General features: G+C 39.3%; 1 protein-coding gene across 1 annotated transcript in view; it reads left to right on the top strand.

Annotated features, from left to right (window-relative positions):
• The window catches only part of VPS13B (vacuolar protein sorting 13 homolog B), a 1,115,876-nt gene that overhangs the window by 968,242 nt on the left and 127,185 nt on the right, over positions 1 to 20,449 (top strand). The window contains exon 42 of the mRNA XM_007934836.2: positions 2,602 to 2,763. Coding sequence (XP_007933027.1) covers positions 2,602 to 2,763 — 162 coding nt within the window. The remainder of the gene's footprint in view (positions 1 to 2,601; positions 2,764 to 20,449) is intronic.

The raw sequence follows: 20,449 nt of genomic DNA, 5'->3' as shown, positions 1-20,449 counted from the left end.
AGAGTCTAAAGACCCGTAATCATATAAATTAATTCATTTCCATGAAAGAAAATGCTCTGAAGGCAAAATATGGAGCATTGTGTGAGCACAAACAAAGGGGCCTAGCTTGATCTGGGGAGGATCTCAGAAGGCTACAGGCACCGAATGCTGAGCGGAAAGGAGTTGGTCAAGCAAAGAGGTAGGAGAAAAGATGTCTCAGCAGAGGAAAAGCCATGAGGCAGGAAGGAGTTTGACAAGTTGAATGAATTCAGAGGAGGCCAGTGTCATGTTGGGGTTACTGAAAAAGGCTAGCAGGGGCATGAGGGGTTGTAGTGAGCAAATGAGAGTGAGTCGACATGTGGCTGGAAACATGGGCAGAAGCCAGATGCGGCAGGACCTCTAAAGCCGTATAACACTTAAGTTTTAAAATCACAGGTAAGGACTAAAAGTCACAGAAGAGAATTTGGTGGTGATGGTGGTGGTGTTAGGCGCTGTCAAGTCGGCTCTGACTCGTAGCGACCCTATGTACAACAGAACGAAGCACTGCCCAGTTGTGTGCCAGCCCCACAATCCTTGCTATACCTGAGCCCATCATTGCAGCCACTGTGTCAGTCCATCTTGTTGAGGGCCTTCCCCTTCTTTGCTGACCCTCCACTCGACCAAGCATGATATCCTTCTCCAGGGAATGGTCCCTTCTGACAACATGACCAAGGTAGGTGAGACGAAGTCTAGCCATTCTCGCCTCCAAGGAGCATTCCAGCGGCACTTCATCAAGGACAGATCTGTTTGTTCTTTTGGCAGGCCATGGTACTTTCAGTATTTAGATGGTAGATCAAAAAAAAAAAAAAAAAAAATCTTGGGTTTCCAAGGCAGTATCACTAAGGAAGTAGATTGCCCAGTCCTCCAGTGTTCCTTCTGAGGAGTGGCTGGTGGGTTTGAACTGCCGGGCTTCTGGTTAGCAGTCAAATGCCTTAGGCCCTGCACCACCAGAGCTCCCTAGATGGTAGGTAACTGTTGGTGATAATTGCTTTGGAATCCCTGGGTGGCTCAAATGGTCCATGTGCTCAGCTGCTAACCAAATGGATGGAGGTTCGAGTCCACCCAGAGGTAGGTGCCTGAGGAAAAAGCCATAATCTGTGCTTCTGAAAAATCAGCTGCCTGTGTTCTTGTGGAACATAGTTCTGCTGTGACACAGTGGGGTCATCATCACATGAATTGAAATCAAGTCATTGGCAACTGGTTTGATCTTGGTTACAATTGTTTTGGTCTCACCTAGTGAGAGAGTCTTTTGGTGATTGATACAGCTGACAAGCAAAGTTCAGCTCCATGCGAATAGAGAGGTTCAGTGAGAACAGATGGTTATGAAGAGATGAATTAGAAGTCCTCAAGGGCCTCTGGAGGAATGAAGTATATAAGGTCTTCTTCACCAAATACAGCCATAGAGCAGTATGTGCCCACTTTGGGGGACGCTCTGAATGACTAGGAGTGGATTCTATTTCCCAAGATAACTCTGTTCTAGATTCAGTGCTAGGCCTTGTCCATACTGACTCCAGGTACATTTATTCATGGGCCTCCTTGGTTTCAGGCTTCATAATCACTGAGTCACTATGCTCCTGAGTAATAAAATGTCACATGATGGTATGTGACCTTTTTGACAGCATTTAGATCCACATCTAGGAAATAGAGACCAACTCTTTGGTTGGTCAAGCATCAATTATGTATTAAAAATTGATTAGCTAGTTAGAATTTTTTTTTTATGTTCTCACGTCATTTATTTTTCACTTTACTAGAGGTATGTTTATTGTTTTTAAGCCTAACCTTATGAGGGTGATAGAAGTAATCATACACATACTCTCTGTCAGTATTAGGATGTAACAGCAACCAGCAGAGATACCATTAAGTTGAGAAAGGCTGTCTCAACACAGACAGGTTTTGCTAATTCACTGAGCTGATTGATGACTGTTAGCTAAAACAGACACTGACGACTGTTTGTCAGCCATTATTATTTCTCTTGAAAAATACAGCTTGGCTGTTTTGTGTGTCCATCCTCTTAACAATAGGGAATGTTACGGTTTATTTATTTCCTTCCCCCTGAGCAGATTTACACACATACACACACACACCCACCATCCCACTTAAGGGACCTGGGGATGTATTACCTAAATGATCCTTACTTTCTCTAAGGGTACAAGCTGTGGCTTTGGTAATTGCTCTTGATTGTCGAGTTTAGGCCAGGAATATGGTAATTCTAGCCTCCTGTACTCTGCTCAGAAACATACACTACCCACTACAGCCTTCTTTGTAGCATGTTAATTCACTTTAAGAAATGTTGAAAGTTTAAGGGATCTCATTGTTCTTTTACTCTTCTGTGTATATGATTTATTTTTTATATGATTTATTTTACACGAGTATAAATCAAAACACATTCTTGGAGCATTTAAAACCTCTGTAAGGTATTTGTTTGTGCTTATCCTGGACGTATAGAATACTTTGTATACCAGAGCTAATGACAACAGATCTTTTAATATTTCTGTGCAGTAACGAGCGCCACTGGGCAGACAGCTGCCACACATCTTGCAATTAATCTGATGCATGTTGGTTTTCATATTCTTTTTCTTTCAGAACAAATGCCCTGAGGTAGAGGAGTTGGTCTTCAGCCATTTTGTGATCTGTAATGACACACAGGAGACACTGCGGTTTGGCCAGGTGGACACGGATGAAAATATTCTGCTGGCGAGTCTCCATAGTCACCAATACAGCTGGCGCTCTCACAAATCCCCACAGGTATTTGAGAAACAGCCTTACAAATGCAGCAATTGTTAAGGTTGGGGATTCATTTATCCTGCACTGCGTGCCTGTGTCCAGTTATTTTCCTTTTTAAGTCTCAGGGAACCGCACAGCATAGCTCCATCTCAGGGAAACTCAGCAATGTTTAAACACTGGAGGACCACATACTCCCGCTTCTCTTGTAACGGAACTCTTCCTCGTGTAGCAAGCATGGGTGCTTTTGGCTCAGAGTGGTGTGGTGATTAAGAGATTACACCCCACAGCCCAAGTATATAGGTCTTTGCTTCAGTTTCCTCATAAAAAATGGGGATAACGGTGATACCTATTTCATAGGGTTGTGAGGACTAAATGAGTTACTCTGTAGAAGGTAGTGTTTGATGTACTGTCACCATTATGTGTTGGATATTACTATTCTTTTATTCAGATTTTTATTGTGTACGTACTCAGTGGCAGGTACATGCTAGTCCTGCCATTGAGAGACAGGTAAGTCATAATCCTTACCCTGCAAGAACTCATGAGCTGTGACCAAGTGGGAACCATGGCAAAATATGCCTAAGGGAGCTCTGAGAAAAGACAGACCAAAGGACGTCTGTTTTGCAAGTAGTATAATTCCATTTTCCTGTCACTTTAGATGGGAATAATTAGAGGGATGTGTCCTGCAGGGATAATACGAGGATGAATTAAATGCAAAGATGTGGTCTTAAATGAGTAAAAGAAATCTTAGGAAGTACTCTCAAGAATAATGGATTTCTAAAACTCTGGATAATAAGGAAACTACTGTCTGCTTGTGATTAAAAGAAAGTCATTAGGTTAGAGAACAAGTTTCCCATCTGGTCTATAGACCAGCTTCAGAATACGTTACACCCTCAGGCTCCATCTTGCTTTTTTTTCCAGTAGCTGTATTCTGATTTCTTACTTGCTTTTTCATCAGACTGCTATGCTATTGATATAAAATTTAGAAAAGTAGCTGCAGTGCAATACTTATTTACATATATTTATCTAATTGAAATTAATCTGACACAACAGTAAAACTGTGTACATCCTTTATAATAAAAATTTGCACAAAGATTTCTCATGTGACATGATACTGCAGTCACCTTTTTAGGGTGAACCACATGCCCTTAGTTTCTGATTTTCCTCTTGAGAAATTTCCATGTTAGAGAGTTTTTAAGTTGTTGGACCCTTGTAATATAGTTAAAAGACATTTTTGTTGTTTGTTTTAAAATTAAGTTTCTTTTTATTCTTTTTATTAAGTTTATTTTTTTCTTAGTGATTCAAAAGTGAGAACAAATAGATAAGTAGAGCACCACTCCTTCCCCGAAAAATAAACCTCTAATCCCGGTCACCGGTCACCGGGACTCAGCCCATGTTAGCACCCAGTAGCCTTTTCATCTTCTAAAAATGCCCATGGCAGTTGCATTCCCAGCAGTGCTTTTTTAGTGGTAGGCAAGAAACCCCTGAGAAGCTGCAGTAATGGGTACTTGTATATTGTGCCCTGCAGTTACTCCACCCATTCTCACACTGCAAGCTACAGGCCTTAGCCAATAGGAAGCAAAGCAGAGGAAGCCTGATTCCCCTCACAGCCATTTTCAGATCCGTAGACTAACATGACCCTCAGTGGCCCTCAAGATTCCCCAGGTATGAGAGCCATATTGAGAAGAGGACCAGCAGAACAACTGTCTAGCTCAGGAGTGTGGGGGAACGGTCGTGTTCGTGCTGTGGTGGACATGTCGTCCTTGGGAGGGGAGAGATCAATAGAGAAAAAACAGACTGCTGCCACCACCACACCTCGCGTGTTTATACCCTGGCACATTTTTATAAAGTCTTTTTATATTTTTGTTCTCTGTTTTGTTTCTATAACATCCCTGTATGGTTTATATTACTTGTTATGCTTATTTATAGATAAGGATACAAGCAGAGACGCTAAGCTGCACAGCGGTACAGCTTAGGGGACTCAATCCCCTATCTTCTGATTCTTGATTCAGTGTTATTTCCACTACATTGTCTCACTCTGCTGGGTTTTGGCGATATACGATTTGTTGTTAGAGTAGCTAAATTGTGAGATTTTCAGAGAAGGGCTGAGAAATCACTGGTATAGTGTTCCACATCTCAAGCATTCTTAGTCCAAGTATGAACCCTGGCAAAGCCCCATCTATATACCAAAAATAGTAGGAACCTTTTAAGAACAAACTGAAAACCTCAGACAGGTATCTGTTAAAGTTTTTTTTCTTATTTCCTTTTAATTTGTAGCTGTATCCACTGAATGCAAATTTGAAGACGAGCTGCAGTCATTATAATCATTTTTAGGCTACATTTTAGCTCAAATTTGAGAGAACAGTGTCTCTCTACTATATCAACATATACAGAAGGAAGTGTGCTTTAAGACCCTCTGACACCAGGGGTCTTAATAGTCCCAGAGGGTCTTCATGGAATTCCTTACATCCACAGTTGCACATTCTGCTGTATCCTAATGAGAGGTTACATCTGAGGATCAGAAAGGCTAGCCACTTAGCTTCAGACTGCACCTGGAGGTAGTCATAGACGCATAGCTGAGCAAAATGTTCCTTTCTCCAGACTCCAAGTCATATCCTGCCTTGCCCAGCAGGCTGGGTTTTGGGAACATTTGTGTGTGCATGTTTATGCTACCTTGGGTGTTAGTCAATTCATAGTCTCAGGGAGGATTTCTAAAGTTCATAGGACTTAACTCACCAAACAATGTAGCTTATATTGCAGAGATCAAGGAAGTAGCAATGACACCTGGAAAGGTTTCAAAGAGGTCAAGTTATCTTAGAACCACATAGGAGGTTGCTAACAACAGTAAGTCCCAACAGGATGAGAAGAAACACGGACACAACCAATTCCAGAAATCTGGAGCTGAAAAACCTTTCAGAATTTAAAAGTCATAAACTCTCCTTATAGTGTCTAACGCATGCTCTGAAGCAGAATCACTTAAATGCTGGCTATCCCACAGCACTTTCTTGCCTAGACAAACAAAGGAAGAACAGGACTATTTCCTAGGGAGTCACTGAGCATATTCAGCTGCACAGTGTCATATGTGGCACCACAAAGGGCCCTTAAATACCACAGTTCAGTACACTTCAGACCCAATTGGATGAGAACAATAACCAGTAAGAATTTGGTCTTCAAAGACCAATCATTACGCCCCTAATTTATGGCATAAATAGACCGTCAGCCATAACTCAAGATGTACAAACAACAGAAGAGAAACTAGATGAATGAGACCTTCTGAAATTAAATTTTTATGTGCTTCAAAAGACTTCTCCAAAAGAGTCAAAAGAGAACCTACAGATTGGGGGGTGTGTGGATATTTGGCAATCATTGAGCAAAGTTAAGCTGAGGGCCTGGCAGTATGTGTTTATGAACTCTTTCTCTAGATTATGAGTGGTATGTGCAGCACAGAGTCCAGGAAAGCTTTGTGTAATTTAGCCAAACCAAATTCAGGGACTCCCTCCATCAGCTAGCAGAATTTGTGTGAAGACTCTTCAAGTAACTTCCTTTTCTGGTTAATAGAAAATAGAGTTGTTTAATAAAACTGGAATAGGAATACCTCTATCTTGTGCATAAAGATTTACACTTGCATTTACACTCAAATGTTAGAGTACATTTACAATTTAGAGTACATGTACAATTTTAGAGAATGCATATTTTTTTTTTCAGAGTTTCTCCAACTACTAGTGACTTAACTTAGTAGGGAAATATTAAGTATGGTAGAAATGGGCTTTCAGCAGAATTACAGAAAATAATAAAATACTTCTCCAAAATGGATGTTAATAGAATCATAAGCTCATGAAAAATGGCAGATTTTTAAAATGCATAATGTAAAAAGGTAAGAATTATTTTTGAAGAGCAGCAGAGCATCTTGGAAACACTCATTAAAGTAATGAGATTTAGTGATGAAAATATAAACTTTATATTGCTTTAAGGCAGGGGTCAGCAAACTTTTTCTATAAAGGGCCAGATAATAAATATTTTAGACTTTCAGGGCCTTACTGTCTCTGCTGCTGCTACTCAGTGCCACCAGATAGCACAAAAGCAACTATACTAGGTTGTGGTCACCACTTGGTCACAGCCAGCTACCCAGAGGGACCAAGTAGTTGAACCTGTGGGCTTGGGACCATAGTCACAGGGGACATCAAGCTTAATTGGCTTAACATAAAATACAAAACATTGTTCCACCTCCTACTTTCGCAAGTTGTGACTGGGATCTTAAAAGCTAGCAAGCTGCCATCTAGATGCAACGATGGGTCTCTCCTCGTCTAGAGCAAAGAAGAATGAAGAAAACCAAGATTCATGGAAACAATCAGTCCTAGCGACTGGTACACCATCCAGTCTGCAGCCTATATGACTATGAGACCAGAAGAACTAGATGGTGCCTGGCTACCACTGTCATCCACATGGAAGGGGATCTGTGTAGGAGGTCCTGGATAGAGAGGGAGAACAATGTGGAACAAAACTCAAAATCATTTGGAGAAAGAAAAAGAGTGGGGGCAGGGAACCAGGTTTGCTGGTCCGATAGAGTCTGGTGGAACCGCTGATACTGTGGCCCCTAGCTGCACTTCAGGTCTGGAATTGAACCCACACCTGTGGTTTCCAGCCAAACAAAAGACAGGCATAGGAGTTGAACATTTACCTCAGGTAATACACTCCTTGGAGAGAACAATCATGGGAGAAAGAAGGGCAGCGTATGCACAGGGAGGCAGCTCGGGGCAGGAGTGCATGGAGGGATGGACACAGGGAAGATGCAACTATGCAGAGGAAGTGGGAGGGGAGCTGTTGTATTGTGGTAAACTGTGGTCAGTGTCATGAGACAAAGTGTATGTGAACTGCTGTATGGAAAGTGTATTTGCTCTGTAAATCTTCACCCAAATCACAATTTTTTAAAAAAAGCAGCTATATTAAAACCCAAACCAAACCCTCTGCCACTGAGTTGGTTCCAACTCATAGCACCTGAAAGAACAAAGTAGAACTGCCCCCATAGAGTTGTCAAGACTGTAAATCTTTACAGAAACAGACTGCCTTATCTTTCTCTGTCCACAGAGTGGCTGGTGGTTATGAACCACCAACGTTTTGGTTAGCACCCAAATGCTTTAACCACTGCATCACCAGAGCACCTTAAAAACTGAAAAAAACAAACTTACTGCCATCGATTCCAACTCATAGCTACCCCCTTTGGGTTTCGAAACAGTAAATCTTTACAGAAGTAGATTGCCCAGTCTTCCTTCTGTGGAGTAGCTGGTGGGTTTGAACCACCAGCCTTCTTGTTAGCAGTCAGATGCCTTAGGCACCACACCAGCAGAGCTCCTTAGCAATACAAAAATGAATGGGCATGGTTGTGTTCCAATAAAACTTTATTTGTGGACAATAAAATGTGAATTTCTTATAATTTTCACATGTCACAAAATACTATTTTTCTTTTACTTTTATTCAACCATTTTAAAATGTAAAAAAACATTCTTAGCTCACAGGCTGTGCAAAAATAGACAGCCTGCTGAATTTGGCCGGTGGGCCATAGTTTATCAAACAATGCTGTAAGGTCTGTCGGTTAGAAAAACCGATCTTCTTTCAATCAAGAAAGATTTGATTTTTCAGTCATTTTCCCTCTGACCTAAATGTTATTTCCTGTCATTTGAAAGTGTGGGAAACTGTTCCAGAAATTACTAAGAAATGGCAGGCAGGTAATAGGTTAAATCTAGCTCACAGAATCAACCTGCACCAAATAAAAGTAAAATATTTTTATTGTTCTTGTTCTTGGCCTAATCATTATATAGACAGAAAGTTCTCCAGTTTTGTTTTTGGATGTAAAAATATTTCAAAGTGAGATCTGATCATTTTTCCCCTTGTCTGAAAGGAAAGCTACAGGTTTTGACTATCTGCCCATCTTACGGTTATTCCAGCCAGTTGCCAATTTCATTAAGTAGACTGTGATTCTTATTCAGTTACAGTCTTTCCAAATCCATTTATATGATGCATGTGTACAAATATATCTTGAGAAAGAATGCATTCCTTTTTGCCACAGCCACAATTAAAAATTTTAGAGCTGATTTAGGGAGGCAAGGAGGTATTCCGTATTGGCAAAACTTTTGAAACTGATAAATTTTCCAAGTGTTCTCCTGTGTTACTGTATGCCACATTGTATGCAAGTTAAAGTTTGTTTAGAAAGGGCAAATGATTAGACAGTCTCACACACTGAAGGTACAAATAGAATTGGTACTAAATTTTTAAAATATAATTTGGCAAGAAGCATCAAAGCTATTCAAATAATCATAGCCTTTAACCCAGTGGATTTCCTAATAGTAATCTATCTTCAGGAAATTATCGAACTTAAAGATATATATACACAAAAATGTTCATCATGATTTTATTTGTAATAGCAAAAAATTAAAAACACCAAAATTTCTACTTTGAGGAAATAGTTAAGCAAAATCTGGTATGTCTATAACATGAGCTATAATAGCCTGGTGCTGATACAATAGACATAAAGACCAATGGAACAGAATTGAGAACCCAGAATTAAATCTATCCACCTGTGGAAAGCTGATCTTTGAAAAAGGACCAAAACTCACTAAATAAGATAGTCTCTTTAATAAATGGCCCTGGCAAAACTGGATGTCTGTGTGCAGAAAAATGAAACAGGACCTGTATCTCACACCATGTGTAGAAGCAAACCCAAATTGGGTCAAAGACCTGAACATAAAACCTAAAACTATTAAGACCATCAAAGAAAGAATACGGACAAACGTAGGGGCCCTAATTCAGGTCATAAATACATTATTGAATGTATCTAAAAATGCACCAGCACCAGAAGACAAAATAGATGACTGGAACCCCCTCAGAATTAGACATTTACATGCATCAAAAGATTTCACCGACAAAGTGAAAAGAGGACCCATAGACTGGGGAAAAAAGTTGGTGAGAACATATCAGACAAGGTAGCTAATCTCTATAATTTATAGAAACTTTAAAAACTTAACAACAAAGAGACAAATAATCCAATTAGAAAATGGGCAGAGAACATAAGCAAATACTTCACTAAAGAAGACACTCAGGCAGCTAACCAACACATGAAGAAATGTTCACGATCATTAACCATTAGAGAGACACAAATCAAAACAACCAGGAGGTGGCACTAATAGCAAAGTTCAAAAAAACAGAAAACACCAAATGCTGGTAGAACTGTAAAATGGTGCAACCACTGTAGAAAACAGTACCGCACTTCCTTAGAAAGCTGGAAATAGAAGTACTATATCATCCAGCAAACCCATTAGTAGGTATATATATCCTTGCAGAAAAAGAGCTGTGACACAGAGAGGTGCCACCCACTTTCATTGCAGCACTATTCCCAACAGCAAAAAGAAAGAAGCAGCCTAAATGCCCATCAGCGGAGGAGTGGACCAACAAACCATGGTGTGTATGCACAAGAGAATACTACGCAACATTAAAGAACAGTGATGAGTCTGCAGAACATCGCACGGCATGGATGAACTTAGAGGCCATTATGTTGAGTGAAATTAATCACAAAAAGGCAAATATTGTATGAGACCACTATTGTAAAAAGTCAAGAAAAGGGTGTCACAAAAAAAGAAATACTCCTTCATAATTACCAGAGGTGGGTGGGTAAGTGAGGGTAAACTATAAAATAGATAGAGGAGGGAAACAAAACAAAACACAACCCATTGCTCTCAAGTTGATTCCGACTCATAGAAACTTCCATTGGGTTTTCAAGGCAGTAAATCTTTATGGAAGGAGATTGCTTGGTCTTGCCTCCAACACAGAGGGTAGACACATAATAATTTAGGTGAAGAGAAAGGGAAAGCAGAAGAAGGATAAATAAATAAATAATGAAAACTTTACATATTTTTTAAAAAACCAGAAAATAATAAATGTTGGTGAGGATGTGGGGGAAATTATCCATTGCTGGTGGGAATTACAGCCATTGTGGAAAGCAGTGATCATTCCGCAAAAAACTTTAAAAACAAGAAATGAGTTGTAATGGTAACTTTAAATTTTTACCTAGAAAGAGAAAGTGTTACCATATAAAAATTATGTATAATATCTTAACAATGTAGAAACAAGTGCATAGAGAAAAGACTAGAAAAAGATATTTCCAAGGTTTAGCAGTGGTTGCCTCTGAGTGGTGGGGTAATGTGATGTTTTTTACTTCTTCATGTTTTTATATACTTTCCAGCTTTTGTAATAAGGGGTATGGATTACTAAATTGGAGACAAGTTCAGTAAAAACTCCAAAATTCTTTTTATTTTCCAAAATAAAAGGAATTTCAAATGCTAATAGGAACTGAGGAGCTCTGGTAGCATAGTGGCTAAAGCACTTGACTGCTAACCAGAAGGCTGGCGGTTCAAACCCACCAGCCACTCCTCGGAAGGAAGGTTGGGCAGTCCTACTTCCGTAGTGATACTGCCTCGGAAACCCAAGGAGGGGTCGCTATGAGTCAGGGCCAACTCGAGGGCACATAACAACAACAACAACAACAATAGCAACTGTGAGGAAAAATCAAGAATAATTACCTTTATTACTTCTCACATTGTAATATGTTTTTCTCAGTTATTCTCTTAGTTTACTGCTGTGCCCCCACCCCCAGGCAATCTATTTTGCAATCTACAGCTAGAATACTTTTCCTGAGTCATTATTTGATCACTATACTCTACTTCCGTAGTGATACTGCCTCGGAAACCCAAGGAGGGGTCGCTATGAGTCGGGTCCGACTCCACGGCACATAACAACAACAACAACATACTTTCCTGTGCAACAGCCTTCAAATCCACCCCATAAATAAATAACTAAAGTTTCTGGCATCAGAGGCCTGCCTCAGTCTACTCACAAGAGCACTGCCATTGAGTCAGATCTGGCTCCCAGCCACCCCTCCTTGGGTTTCTGAGGAGGTATCACTACGGAAGTAGATTGGTCAGTCTTCCTTCCCAGGAGTGGCTGGTGGGTTTGAACCCCCAGCTTTCTGGTTAGCAGTCAGATGCCTTAGACACTACACCACCAGAGCTCACTTATTGTAATCTATTTTGAGTAATAAAATATGTGTACTCTTTTAAGGAATTTATTGTCCAGTGAAGAAGCAAGAAAAGTAAACAAATTATAGACATGACCAGTATCTATCAGGATATTACTGCAGTGGTTCAAGACAAGGAGAAATGGTAGGTGATTCAATTAAAATGCTAGCCATATGGAAGTAAGAGAACCAGGAAATAAAATCAAGAGTATCTGGACATGGACAAGATCTTAATGGAAACTTAAGGAAAATATTTCCAAATCTGACATGAGGATGGGAATCTGGCAAAGATTCCTGGCAGAATGGATATTTGTATTGAGTTTTAACATTTAAATAAGAGGCCAGTAAAGTGAGGGAGGGAGTTCCAGATCAAGAGATCAACATGTGTGAAAGCCACAGAGACAGCAAACAGTGTGGCATGGTTGAGGAACTGGACTAATGTGGCTGCAGCGTAGAGTGCATGTGTGGAACTGCAAGACAGGAAGACAGGTAAGGCCTTGAGACCCCTTGTATGCTGTGCTAAGCACTTTTAATGTTGTCTTGAGACCTAAGTAGAAGGACACAGGATAATCTGTGTACCTGGCAAGGTCAAATATGGTTTTCCATAAGGCCTAATTTTGAAGGATGAGTTAGAGGTTGGCTCAGTGGACAATAGAGGTACACACCAGGCAGAAGCTAGGACGTACATATAAACAGTATATCATGTTCAAGAGGTTCCAGGTTTTGTTCTGTATAAATGAGGAGATGTGGAAGCAGTGGTGTTCACTGGCTTTAGGGTGGCAGGGGCGGGGGGCCTCTATTTTCATGGTATGAATGCACTAATGATACCTTATTTCAAGCTACCAGTAATTTAATGAGGAGCTCTGGTGGCATAGTGCCTAAGGCATTTGACTACTAACCAGGAGGCTGGAGTTCAAACTCACCAGGCACTCCTCAGAAGGAAGGTTGGACAATTTAATTTACTTCCATAGTGATATCGCCTCGGAAACCCAAGGAGGGGTCCCTGTGAGTCAGGTCTGACTCGACGGCACATAACAACAAAACAACAACTTCCATAGTGGTGGTGATGTGGTTGTTGTTGTTGCTATGTGCCATCAAGTCATCTCCGACTCATAGCGATCCCTCCTCAGAAACCCAAGGAGGGGTCACTGTGAGTCAGATCCATCAGTTTGCAAATTCCTGAGTTTTTAACAGTTGGTCCTCACAAACCAGTATGAGCTGGCTTCAGCACATCACTCACTGATTGGAGGGGTTATGCTTTAGTGAGGAACTTCAGGAGTGGTTGAATTGAGTGGTTGTAGCTCAGAGTCTCTGATGAAGTTGTAGACAAGACATCAGTAGAGCTGCAATCATCTGAAGGCTTAACTAGAATGGAGGATCGTCTTCTCAAATGGCTCGTTCACATTGCTGTTGTCAGGAGGCCTCAGAGCCTCCCTACAAGAATTCCTCCATGGGATTGCTGGAGTATTCTCGTGACGTATCAGCTGGCTTCTCCTAGAGCAAGTGATCCAGAGTCTCTATGACCTAGCCTCAGAAGTCATTCACTGTCATTTCTGCAATACTTTAGTAGTTACACTGTCAACCCAATTCATTCATTGTAAGAGGGGCCCACACAAAGCTGCAGATAATAGGAAACAAGGATTACTGAAGTTATCTTGGAGAAAATTCCCATAAGGACTGATAATAGAAGCTAGGGGTTGGACTGAGGAACAGGATTCAGTGAAGGAGAATAAGATACATGAGGAAAACCAGGGCATAATGATGTTCTGAAAACACAGAGAATATCTAGAGGAGTAGGATGATCAGTGTTGCCAGATGCCACAGGGAGTTTGAGTGAGATGAGAACTTTGGCCTTTGGCCTCCCTTTAATGAATAGTATTATAAAATAGGAGAATACTACAGGAGGGGATTAGGATCCCTGGTAGCATAGTGCCTAAGACACTTGACTGCTAACCAGAAGGCTGGTGGTTCAAACCCATCAGCCACTCCTTGGAAGGAAGATGGGGCAATCTATTTCCGTGGTGATACTGCCTCGGAAACCCAAGGAGGGGGTCGTTATGACTCGGTCCAACTTGACAGCACATAACAACAACAAGAGGGGATTAGAAGTATGCTTCAAATGGGACCACCTTTTAGGCCTGCATGCATATCTACTTCTAAACACTTTTATTTAACTTTTTGTATTTGTTCAGTGGAAAATTCTTAGTATCATAAGCTAAAAGTCTGCAGTATAAGGGTCAAACATTATATATTTAAAGTAAACTTCGTTCCGAGCTAAATTTGCTGTATTTTGTCTCTTTCTCTAATCCTGGAAATAGTTTCCCAGAAATCTACGATATCAACCTTATTGTTGTGTAGGGCACAGCTGTCCACAACTAGCACTTCTATTTGGGGAGAAAGGATTTAATGCCTTTGCTCCCTAGTGGCAGTAACAAGCTTCTTTTTATTGTTGCTGACATTAAGATAGCTAAAATCAACAGTGAGGTAAACACTTCTTGGGACCATCTGGCAAGGATTGTAATCCAAAATATTCTGTAAACACTGACTCCATTTGAGTACCCGGGACCTACTGTCCAGTGGCCATCAACTGCATTTTTCTTCAACTTTAAACAGTAATCATAACAGCAAAAGAGCAGACTATAGACTCACTCCCTTTCCTCTTCTCTCTTAAAATAGTTTTTGTTTTATCAGAGCTTCCAGGAAACTTGCATTCTCTGAGGGCGCTTACAGTGCCTTATGAAGTCACCAGTAGATGTAAATGGGGCCCTAACAGTTTCGGTCGTTAAGCATCTAGGGGATATTTGGAATTTCTTCACTTTCTTTTGGGAAATATGTTTACTTAAATCACTGTCAGAACTTTGGAATTGAGTTTCTTTTCCTGTACATATCAAAGATTCTCTGTCATAATGGCTTACAATATGACTTTTAAAGTCTTTCACAAGAAATGGAAAAGCTAGGATTGTGGTAGGGCACTTTGTCCAGTCCCAGAGCTGATTGCTGGAGTTTTCTACATGCCTGCATGAGAAGGACTGGGGATTATTTCAGCCATGAAGCGCCCAGAGGGATGACTGCTGGTGCTGCTAATGGTCTCTATGTCCCTCCCCTGGCAGTAAATTTTAGAAATTGAAATATAGCTTTGGAGAAAAATGTACTGAAGATTCCTTAAGCTTTTTACAAGACACTCAAAGGCTTTTCACAAGCCAGTACTCTGCAAATGTGAATTCTTGATGTCTAAACATAAAGGTCCTTGATTGAACTAATTTTCAATGTGAATTTTAATACAGAGTACTTGGAGAAAGGGAATGCAGCTGGACCATTAAAGCATGGTATTTTGCCATTTTTTAAGTAATGGGAAATACTGATTAAGAATGCTATAAAGATCTCAGCGTACATAATGTGATTGTCTTTAATCATAACCTGTTACTATAAGTCTCTGTAACAAAAGCATTAATCCTATTAAAGACAATGGCATACCTATTATACTGTGGCCCTTTGTAATTATTTCCATCCTGAACAGGATATTGAAGAGCTTATTATCTAAAGGTCAGAATAATGCCCAAGACATGGCCAAGCCCAATGAGTGTCAGATGCATGGAATGTTGGATGACTTCATAGTTATGAAATTATTTCATTTCTCATGATAATTCCTAACTTGCCAAGTTAGTGAATTTTCAGAACTCTGAGAGCAGATTTTAAGATAAATGTGAAATAATCCATACTTTTGGAGTCAGGGACTTCCCTTCAGGCATTAGTTCATATTTGACTTGCTTGACTTACACTTGGGGATAAAATGAGTTAGGACAAGGTCTTAGATACCACATTCTTTTACTGGGAAAGAAAACCAACTTGCACAACTTTGGCTGGCTCATGTTTCTTGTTATACAGGCACTAAGAAGCAGCGGTTGCCATGAAATACTTTATTTAACCTTTACAAAAATGTTTTTTTTTTTTTTTTTTTTTTTTAGTATGGCAAGGCAATTTAGTTAAATGAAAATAAATAACTCTAAAAATTTTGGATTCCTTTTATATCCATCTGTTGACTTTTTTGTGTGTGCTAATTAAAAATTAGGGGCACAATTGTAATTGTCTAAATTACATGATGAATGAAAATAAAGATCACAAAATCCACTTGATCTTTTCTTAGGACACATGTTGGCATGTCTTCTATTTTATGTTAAGCTAAATTTTACTGAAGTATAAATATTACATTTCAGAATAATTTAAAAGAAAGTCTTTATTCAAACTTTGGGTAGATTTCCTTATTGTTTATATTTAAATCTAGTCTAAGTTAATTTTCAAGCAAACATAATGTGCAAATTTGATTCACAAACTGAGAGTCTTTATGTAAATATGAATGACTGTCAAACCAAACCACAGCTCTAATTTTGTATCTTATTGGACTCTGTTTATCAGTTCATCGAAATTATTCTTCATTATTTCCACCCAACATACTGATATACTGAAGAGTTGGCTTCAGCCAAAAATATGCCTACTATTATTCTTTCAAGAGAGAGTGTCTACACAGGACCAAAATCTCTTAGCTGTTAGTATAACTCAGTTAAGCAATTAGAGAAAATTTTTCTTTAAAAAGAAAATGTGAATTATTTCTTATATTATAAACAGAACATCCTCTCATAGTCACATAGGCACAAACGTATCAAAGTTCTTTAAATTGTCGCTTTTCAACTCTTTGCAGTGGGTATTGAGGGTAAATAGTATCAAAGACTGGCCATAAGGCAGCTATCAGTACCACATCTCATGTTTTTCACGTATCATTTAACTACAGGGCAGCCTACATTCTTTGGAAACATCAGAAAAATAGATACATATAATGTTGAAAGACATCTTCAAAACAATCCAAGTATCATTTCATACTTTTCTTACTGTGTGAATATATATCTCATTTTACCACTGAAATGTCCCAAAAAGGTTATGCATAAATTTTAAAAATAAAATTATATTTTTAATGTGCAAAACAACTTGCTCATGAAATCTGTTTGCAAAAATTTTTGTCATTTTTCCCTAATTCAGAAATCTAATTTTTTAGCAAAGAATACCCATTAAGCATCCCATTGTTTGTGGTAATGTATAAATCAAAAGTGCCACTATTATTCACCATACTCCTGCTTCTTTTTAAACTTACTTTCTCTAACTATGTAAATTGAACAGAGACTAATGTCTGAACAGTGAAAAACCATAAATAAATCTTGAATTTATTTGTGAATTGAGAGTTCTGTTCATGGTTTATTAAAAATAAATATATTTTTAACTTTAAAAGATTCTATGACTTGGTTAACAGAATGTTGAAACATTGAGTAGCCTTAATATTTGCTAAAAATGTACGGCATTTGACATCCTAACCTACTCACAGAAATTCAAATGATTATTATTCAAATGATTGTCATTTGTGTGTAATGGCACAATACAATATTTTAAAGCTCTGAATACTATGGATACAAGAAATGAGTAACATTGCAACCAGCCAGACAGCTACATTCTTGTTTGTTCCTTTATTTTATTTTCATGCTTCAATCTCTGGTGTTTATTAATGATTGATGCACTTAGAGGAAATGGCAGTTAAAATGGCAGTTACTGACCTAAGAGTTCACTGCCTCTTCACCTTCCCTTTCAGTGCCACTTGCTCTGGGGCATGTCCTTGTCCCCACCAGCACCACCCCGTTCCCCATTCCCAAGAGTACTACACCCGAGGCTCTGGGCTACTCCAGAGCAAGATATGACCTCCTAAAACAAGGATTTTTTTTCTGGTATGATTTTCTCTTTCTAGGATCAAGATGCAGTAGTGCTGTTTAGATTTTGATCAAAACTATTAGAGAAAATAAGCTGATGAATTCGTAGTGTGAAATTAATTTTCCAACTTATATATGACTTGCACAAATGGTTTGAAGCCACAGCTTGCTACTTTATCACTTGTCTTTGCTTGTAATGCAGTCAGTATGCTTTGTAGACATTAATTGTGTACAGAACGAACTAATCCGTCCCTGATTGTCACATGGCAAGTTAGGCTGTCACCTGCTTTTGTTTATTGAGAAGTAACTAACTATATTATAATCTTTCATTCTTCTTCAGCTTGTCTTTTTTGATGTAATATTTTAGTTAAGTTAAATATAACCTCTGACCAAACTTCCCACTTCCCCAAGATGAACACCTCCAAGATTCTTTTTTTCTTATTCTCTTACAAAATTTTACAGTATAATTTTTCTTCATGAATTGTCTGTTTCTGCCAGTATATTGTGAGCATTTTCAGAACAAATAATGTGCCTCATTCCTCTCTACATCCACCATGTGTAGTACAGTTAGTTGGCTTATAGTTAAACATTTAATAGCATTTGCTAAATTGGGGAAGGAGGGGGAAACTGTTGCCCTAGGGGGAAAAACTCACATAATCACGTTAAAGTTTATGTGTGCTCATAAATTAAACTTTAATCACATTAAAGTTCATGCTCTAAGAATCATGTGAATATGGAGGAATAAGTCAGACCCTGTACTAGGAACTACGGAGAATTCAGAAATGGACTGAAGACCCTGTCAGCCTCTTAGCAATGTGCCAAGTGTGCAAATAGAAAGGCTGTGACTCTGACAAGGACATGTGGGGACACTTCATACAGGAGGCGAAGCTTGAGTTTTAAAATAGAAATATATAATTTCTTTTTACTTGAAATGCAGGCTCTGTATGCTTTCTATTAGACATTTTTCATTTTAATAGCATTAATTTTATCTGATTGCAAAATAATACATATTTATAATATAAAACTAGGAAATTACATAAAAGCACGCAAAACACAGACAAAAGGGAAACTTAAAACACATCATTTTGCAATCCCAAGATAACGTCTATTAGTGTTTTATTTCTTTTTAGCCATTTTCTCCTTTAGGATTGGTTACTTATGCTCTCTTTGTTTTTCAAAAATAACATGCACATTTTTATAATGTCCTTTTTTCAGTTAATGTATTTTCAATGTAGATACTGTTAATGGTTTTCTGTGTTGTGATTTTTCAGTGACTTGAGAGGACTCTACAGTGTGGTTAAGAGTCGAGACTGGAGTTAGCTCACCCTAGTTCAAATCTGCCTTCTCCTCCTCAGCACTGTGCCCTGAACAAGTGAACCTCTGCACCCTCATTTAATTTATTAATACAGAACAAACTGTATCTACCTTATAAGACTGTTTCACAAAATAAACGAAACAGTATATGAAATACTTAGTCGTTGCTGGGCATGCAAACCATACGAGTTGCCATCAGGGATTCGGACTCATGTCAACCCCGTGTATTATAGAGTAGACCTGTGCTCCCTCGGTTTCAAGGCTGTGACCTTACAGAAGCAGACCTCCAGGCCATTCTCCCAGAGTGCCTCTAGGTAGGTTTGAGCTGCCAACTTTTTAGTTAGTAGTTGAGCGCTTAACTATTTGCACCACCAGAGACTGACTCCTTGAAGTACGGTAAGTGGTGACGTGATGCCTAAGGCACTTGACTGCTAACCAGAAGGCTGGCGGTTCAAACCCACCAGCCACTCCTCAGAAGGTTGGGCAAACTACTTCCGTAGTGACACCGCCTCGGAAACCCAAGGAAGGGTCACTATGAATTAGATCCAACTCCATGGCAGTAAGTTTGGTTTTTGGAATAAATAATAGCTGTTGTAATTTTTACTATATTTTATTTGCTCAATTTCCTAGTGTTGAAAACCCGACTCATAGCGACCCCTCCTTGGGTTTCCGAGGCAGTATCACTACGGAAGTAGATTGCCCCATCTTCCTTCCAAGGAGTGGCTGGTGGATTTGAACCGCCAGCCTTCTGATTAGCAGTCAAGTGCCTTAGGCACTACGCTACTAGAGCTCCCAAATTAGCTATTAGAGAGATGCAAATGAAAACTACGAGATACCATCTTAACCAAAAAAACAACTAACAATAACAAACTCACTGCCATATCCAATGCTGGTGAAAAGTAATACCAGGAAGGTATGCATTCCTTAGAGCCAACCAGACCAGATCAAAAGGGCAGCATTTGCACACGGATTAGGGGCAGAAGATAGGAAGGGATAGAAAAGGAGGAGGAAAAAGAAATGGGAAACACAGGGAAGAAGTGGAAAGAGTGCTGTTACATTGTGGGGATTGCAGTCAATGTCCCAAAATGTGTATGAATTGTTGAATGGAAAATCATTTACTCTGCAAACTTTCATACAAATCACAGTAAAAAATTTAAAACAAACAAAAAAAGAGAAATGAAGTTCTCATCCAGCGTTGGATATGGATTCCACTCTCCCCACATCATTTGTTACCTGTTTGTTTGTTGTAGCAGTGCTATTTTAGCTGGTGCAGTGTTTAAGCATTCAACTGCTAACCAAAATGTTGATAGTTTGAACCCACTGGCTACTCTGCTGGACAAAGAAAGGCGGTCTGCTTCTATAAAGATTTATAGCCTTGGAAACCCTATGGGGCAATTCTACTCTGTCCTATAAGGTCCCTATGAGTCAAAATCAATTTGATGGCAATGAGTTTGTTGTTATTTGTTTTTTTGCTAACCAGAAGTCTGGCTGTTCAAACCTACCAGCCACTCCTCGGAAGGAAGATGGGGCAATCTACTTCCATAGTGATACTGCCTCGGAAACCCAAGGAGGGGTCGCTATGAGT

This window comes from Orycteropus afer, unplaced genomic scaffold (genome assembly GCF_000298275.1).
Source record: "Orycteropus afer afer isolate SDZICR_OR568_19922 unplaced genomic scaffold, OryAfe1.0 scaffold00021, whole genome shotgun sequence".
NCBI lineage: Eukaryota > Metazoa > Chordata > Mammalia > Tubulidentata > Orycteropodidae > Orycteropus > Orycteropus afer.
Note: the sequence above shows the minus strand (reverse complement) of the source record. Positions and strands in the feature narration are given on the sequence as shown.